This window comes from Argiope bruennichi, chromosome 4 (genome assembly GCF_947563725.1).
Source record: "Argiope bruennichi chromosome 4, qqArgBrue1.1, whole genome shotgun sequence".
Taxonomy (NCBI): Eukaryota; Metazoa; Arthropoda; class Arachnida; order Araneae; family Araneidae; genus Argiope; species Argiope bruennichi.
The window spans coordinates 23,796,875-23,803,610 of NC_079154.1; the positions used below are offsets into that span (position 1 = coordinate 23,796,875).

Genomic DNA, 6,736 nt, shown 5'->3' on the forward strand with positions numbered 1-6,736 from the left:
GTGTCACTAGGATATTATTTAATTCATAATCTAGCCATCAGGCACCTTTTAAATATTTTAAAATTTCACGAAAAAATAATCAAATTTTTTTTTAAATAATTTTCTCAAATTATATGCAGGTATTCAAAAGACACATATATTTTTGTAAAAAGAATAAAGTCCAGAGTTAAAAATGAAGCATCTAAAATTGTTTCTGAATATTGATTTTGATTGATGTAGAATTACAGTTGCATATAAATTAAATATATATTTGTCGTTATGAAAGATATTTTTAAATTATTTTTTAAGAAACAAATTTTTATTAGGTCTCGATTTTCCGAAAAAAAAAATTCCCTTTGAATATCAATCGAGCATCGGAGTCGCAGTTACAGCGTATCACTGATTCAATGAGAACTTCGTACATCAAAATTAGATTAATTAAAATTTAGTTTTTAATTTTATTTAATAAGGGAGAGGAATTAAATTAATTTTTGTTTTTGTTCACGTGCATAGCGCTTTGGGTCTGCTGGATATAATTTAGAAAAATTAAAAAGGTCATTGAGATTTGCAGCTCAATTAAGAAAGAACTCTTAATTGATGGGAAATAATTGAATGAATGCTCTAATATGGGGCGAGAACACTGCGATATGCGTGAAATATTAGGATCGTACGAGAATATTGATTTAATATTGTTACACGAATTTCAAAATTAAAATGATATTTACAACATTTCAGAATATGTTCCACATTTTAGTTGAAAACTATAGTCAATTTATTAGTTATAATTAGTATAACGAAAATATTTATGCTGAACTATTTCTTCGTCATATATATATATATTAAAGCATATAGCATTGCACTGAACATTTTATTTTATACAATATTTCTTCACAAAATAATTTAAATCAAATCATTTAATTTTGATTATAAGCGAATAATTAAAAGCAAATATTTCTATTTGTTTGAAAACAAATTCTATTTATTTATTTTGAATTTGGGTTAATCATTTTTCCTCTCGCGCGTTTCAGCAAGTTACAGATAATAAACGATAGCCAAGATTGACATTGAAAAGAAAAACGAGATTTTCACCACCGACCTTCAAATCTGGGTCAAACCAGAAAACGCAGCTATTCGAAAAACTATCTAAACAGCCGTTAATTCCATTTTTCTTTTCTTTTCTTCTTCTTTTAAAACAAAAAAGAAAACTTGCAAGTAACTAGGGGTGAGATAAAAATTGAGAGGGGGAAAGAATTATAATTTATAAACTGGTAATCGAACACAGCAAAACAAAACATCGGAGCCGCTAGCAGTTCTCGTCCAATAGACCGATGCGTAGGAAGTCACGTGATTCGCGAAGCCAATAGCTTGCGTTTGCGGGGCGGGAAAATGATGCAATTTCAACGTGAATGTTGCGAGTAATCTATATAAGAGTCCCTGTTTAGCGCACTATTGAAAATTATCGCTATTACGCTAACTCATGACGGGTTCGTGCTCTCCCAACACCATGATTACTCTGAGGATACCAGAATTCTCTAAAATGATGCCTCATCGCCTGCACATATCGTAAGTCCCTTTTTTTTTTCAGTTGTTTTTAATTTTTATTTACAAAACATTTTTACGATTACAATTATCCTAAAGAAATTTAAATTTTCATTTTTTTTATGAAAGCATATAAAAATCTGAAGAGAAAGTGAAAACTATATGATATTTGAATAATAAATAAAGAGTTCGTAAAATTTATTTAATAGATTCTTATTAAATATTCTCTTAATAATAATAAATAAAAAGTAAATTGTATCGAAGTAATAGTAGGTTTCGAAATTTTTTATTTTCATGCAAGAGGACAGTTTTTAATTTATACAAAAGCACATATTTTTGTAATGAATATTGCAGAAAATTGAATGATAAATTAATAATTAGTTTGCACAGATTCTACAACTTTAAAAAAATTTCTGTGAATTAAATGAAGGATTTTAAAATGATTTAAAATTAATAAATGCCATTCTTAAAATTTTAGTACGAAAATTATTTAAATGAAAGAAACTGATAACGATTATTTAGAAAGGAATTTAGAGAAAAGATAAAGCACATAAAAGTTTTTTTTTTTTTTTGTCAGTTAACATGATATCCAGAAATGAGTCTCCCCCCCCCCCGAGTTCTATAAAATAAATAAAGAATCATGCATTATACAGAACAATAAAAAAAGGGAAAATTTATGTGTGTACCAAAATATTTAACTTCAAGAATAAATTTTTACCAACTCAATCCATTAAATTATTTTTAAACGTTTAAGTTTATTTATTCCCCTACAATTCATTAAAATTTAAAAGTGTAGCAATAAAAAAATCGATAGGAGAAAAATAATATCTTTTCAATAGAAAGCAATCGAATTTTATTCACTCTGGTAAAAATGACCAGGAAAAAAAAACTGAAACAAAGCAAATAAACTCTCAGTTTTTGTGAGAAAAAAAATCAAAGGAAGCGACGGGAAACCTCGCAAGAGCTACCGCTGTTGCATCAGCCGACCCACTTCAAACCCTATTGTCGAAAAAGAAGAAATAAAAAAAACGAGCTCAGATGCCACGAACCGTGACAATGCCGACCGAAGCATGTTTGGGACGCCAACTTCATTACTCCTCAAGGGAAGATGAAGTGGATGAGACAAAGGGTGAACAAAAACGATGGAATCCGAGTGGTTTCGTTTTAAAATGCTTATTAGGCCAAAACGACACTGTTTTTTTACATGAAAATGGAGAAAGCGGAAGGAGATATTGGGGACAGAAAAATTGTCAGTATAAATTTCCCCCAAAATATCCCCTAGTTTTAATTGTAGAAAAAGTTTTAGAGCCATAGTTTAAAGTTTTCGTGACAATGGTAAAAAAAATTATCTGAAAATCTTAGACTACTTAAAATATGAGTTAGCACGCATTTTTTTTCTGATCGAAAGTTTGATGTTCTCGGTAGTAATGCCCTATACTTATGATGAGATATTTATTTGTAACTAATATAAATTTTCAGCATAATAATCCATTTTTCTTTTTCATTCCGTAGGTTGTATATACGACTGTCGAGGTGTACGCATCTAGTGACGGGAGCAGCACTAGCATACGCGGCGTTTTTGATGCTCACGGCCGGAGATCGCAAGCCATCTTCATCTAGCTCCATCACTCTCTTATACCTGGCGTCTTTTGCCACGCATTATGGGACGCAGATATGGATGACTTTCATCTCTGGTGAGCTTACACACATTATTTATTTTTGCTCAGAAATAATTTATATGTTGTAAAATAGCAAAAAAAAAAAAAAAAAAAAAAAAAAATACATATTTTAACCATAAATATATAATGAAATTTTCTTGCTATTATATATGCTTCTGGTTAATTTTTTTACAAAATATTAATAATATTCATTTTTATTTGTAGGTATTGTGTTGTTCTTCAATCTGCCGCGTAAAATATTCGGACTTGTACAGAGACATCTTTTCCCTAAATACTTCTTGCTCAATTCTATCCTTGGTTTCTTGACATTATGGATCTTCGTGCTTCAAAATCCAGAATCCACTGCACAAGTAAGTAATCAAAAAATACTTTTATTGCTAAAATTCTAATTTGTTAAAAAAATCTTTCTTAATCTATCTTTTGGTTAATTTTTTTTTTCTTTAAAATGTACTTGGAATAGTAAAAATAATAAGAAATAAAATAATATTATTAATAATAGTAAAAATAATAAGGAAAGAAAACCTAAAATTCAGTGCTTTCAATGCTTAGGTTTTGAAAGAAGTTAAAAAGTGAAAAAGCTTTTTTTTTTTTTTTGAAAAAATTATGATTTATTTCAAATGATAATCAATTGCTTCTCAACGAATATTTTATTTCTTTCCTTCATTTAAACCTTAAAATTTTCTCTCTTTTTTTTTTTAAGTCGCAAAAGAATGAACTTCGCTTTATCTTGAATCTTCTAAGTATTATTGAAATATGGCACTAATGCTGAATATAAATGTAACCAGGCTAACATGCTATCTTTATCTTTTCAGCGGTGGAATTTGGCCATTTGCTTCCTATGTGATCTCGCCGGCATGGTATATATAGTTCCTGATATGATTCAAACGATGACAGACAGAGCCAAAATTGAAGAAGAAGCAGGTGTGGGTCAAGATGTGGTCGGACGCTTCAAACCTGGACAACTTCTCACTTCTTGTCCGAAATACGCCCGTTTGCATTCCAGGTTCAGGACATTCCACGGACTCTGCGCTGTCGTCAATCTCCTGGCTATGGCTTGTAACACTCTACATATGTACCATATAGCCTGTAAATTGATCCATAGGTGACAAATTTGCCCTTGGACATCTTCATTGTTGAAGTTTCCATGTTTTTAACTGCTCGTATATTTATAAAACTGTTTTTACCGAGAACTGAGGAAAGGACGAATGTTTCATGATGATGCAAAAGATTTGCAAATTCCTATTTTTGTATTCTGTGGTTGTTCTGGATTGAATATTTTGATCTTGAACTTTAATGTATAAACGATAATCATTGAAATTAAAAGACGATATTTTATAATTAATATAGCTGTAAAATTCAGATCGAAATTAAACTTTTGAAGAAGTAAAATGATATAAATTATGATTAGAAGATATTTGATCAAAATTTATATCATTTCAATTTAAAAGTCGGCCAATTTGATTTCTTATCTGTAATACAGAAGAGAAACGTATTCCGAAAAAAATTTTTTGTGTGAATATGTTTGCAGTTTTTATTTTGTTTGAAATCTTGATCTTAATCTTTCTTGTTAATACCGGCTGAAATCAGTTGTTCGGAGTCATCACATTTAATTAAAACAACTGATTTTTATATTAAAACTATTTTTAAAAATTCTTTTTAAATTTGAAAATGAATAGTAATTTGAAAATAAATATGTTATTTATCCATTAAAAAAATTGTTGACTATAACGAAAAATTTGCATAGTTTACAAGACAATCATCATTTTTCATGTATTTATTGTTTTCATATGGATTTCATGTATTTATTGTTGTTCATCATATACTCATGTATTTATTATACATCCTTCGACCACATGCCTTGGAACAAACACATCTTAAGTATCTGTGATATTTTAAGGTAGTGTAGAGCGCAAGGCGTGCTTTTACTCAAAGCAGATGCTTTATTTTTAGTATTTTAATAAATTGTTTTACAAAACAAGAATCCACTTTCATTTATTTCTTTTTTGAATATTGCATCAATGTATCTTTTGTCTGTCAATTCATTAAATGAAAATGATAATTTATTTCTGTCTTTAAAATAGTACTACATAAAGTATCGATGAAAAGTAAACATGAATTATATAAAAATTTTATACCCTTGTGAGATTAACGCATCGTAGTATAATAATGAGATTTGAATTTAATATAAAGAGACATATTTTGTTTTATGATTTGATTCAAAAAATAATAAACGAAAAGTTATGAAGGTATAGAATTTATTGCCAAATAAAATTTGTAGATTTCAAGTTGAAAATATTAATTTATAATTATTTGTAGTGAGTTTTTTTTTACCTAATGACAAAAAAAAATTTCATTTATAATGATATAAAATATTATAAATTAATATAAATATTTATAATAATACAAAAAATTAATATAAAATAGTCAATTTCTCATATGAATATTAAAATATTATGAGCATTTTGAATGGTAAAAAATATTTCAAAATAAACAATAAGTGTTGCTTAAACTATTTCATAACTTCTTTTAATTTGATAACATTTTTAAAAATGAAAAGTTTGATCTGAAACAAGAAAAAAAAAAGACCTAGCTTCTAGATTTTTTTTTAATTACCTGAAAATAATTTTAAAAATAAATCTAAAATCTAATTGAAATCTATACCGAATCCATTTGCAAAGACATTCTTCAAGCAAATTTCTAAATATGAAATCTAGGAAACCATAGAATCTGAAAGACGTCATAAGCAACAGAAAGATCAAGTGCTAAATCTTTATTACTCCGTGATGTTTGAAATGTCTTACTAAAAAAATTTAATAAATCTTAAATTATTTTTAGCACACTCGAATTTATGGTAATAAAAATAAAACTAGCATAAACAAGCAAATTTATTGCCAAAAAAAAAAAAAAAAAGCTATCGCTATTTGTATTCGGAACTTAGCATGTGCGTCAGTCCGTTCAGTACATATATTCGAGGAGTGTCAAAACGAGGAATATTTTCCCAATATTTTAAAGTCAATTTAAATTATTTCTCTCTTTGTTCTAAATGTAATTAAATAATGGATCTTTTATATTGATTACATTAATCAGAGCAGTAAAAAAGTTCTACTTCGAAACAATTTGGGTATCATTTTAAATTTTTAAGTTCTCAATTAAGTATCAAAAACAATTTTTTTGTAAAAATTTTATAGAGCATCTTTTTTAAACAAGAGTACTGACTAGCGGTTGTTCATAATTTGTCTTAATTTAATTGCATAAATATCCTGTTTTGAATTTACGCTTGGTTCCTTGACTCCTTCGTGGAGGTCCTACGAAGTAATCTTCGATAGTCATGCTTATATGACAAAGACAATAACCGAATCGATATCCCCTTCATACAACTTTTATGACACTCAAAATGAGAACGTTTAACTCAAAATGGTGTATTTCACATGCACGAGGCAATATATGCATAGCTAATCTTCAATTGAACGAGTTTAATTTACTTATATTTATGATACATTTCAAAGCAAAGATCTTGTAATTTTGAAACATGGTCAAAT

The 6,736-nt window shown here is 28.0% G+C and overlaps 1 protein-coding gene across 1 annotated transcript; it reads left to right on the plus strand.

Annotated features, from left to right (window-relative positions):
* Positions 1–962: 962 nt before the first annotated feature.
* On the plus strand, positions 963–5,178 carry LOC129966043 (transmembrane protein 205-like). Its single transcript, XM_056080391.1, has 4 exons — positions 963–1,542; positions 3,031–3,212; positions 3,402–3,547; positions 4,010–5,178. The coding sequence occupies exons 1-4, from the start codon at positions 1,457–1,459 to the stop codon at positions 4,301–4,303; spliced, it is 708 nt and encodes a 235-aa protein (XP_055936366.1). The 5' UTR covers positions 963–1,456; the 3' UTR covers positions 4,304–5,178.
* The last annotated feature ends 1,558 nt before the right edge of the window (positions 5,179–6,736 follow it).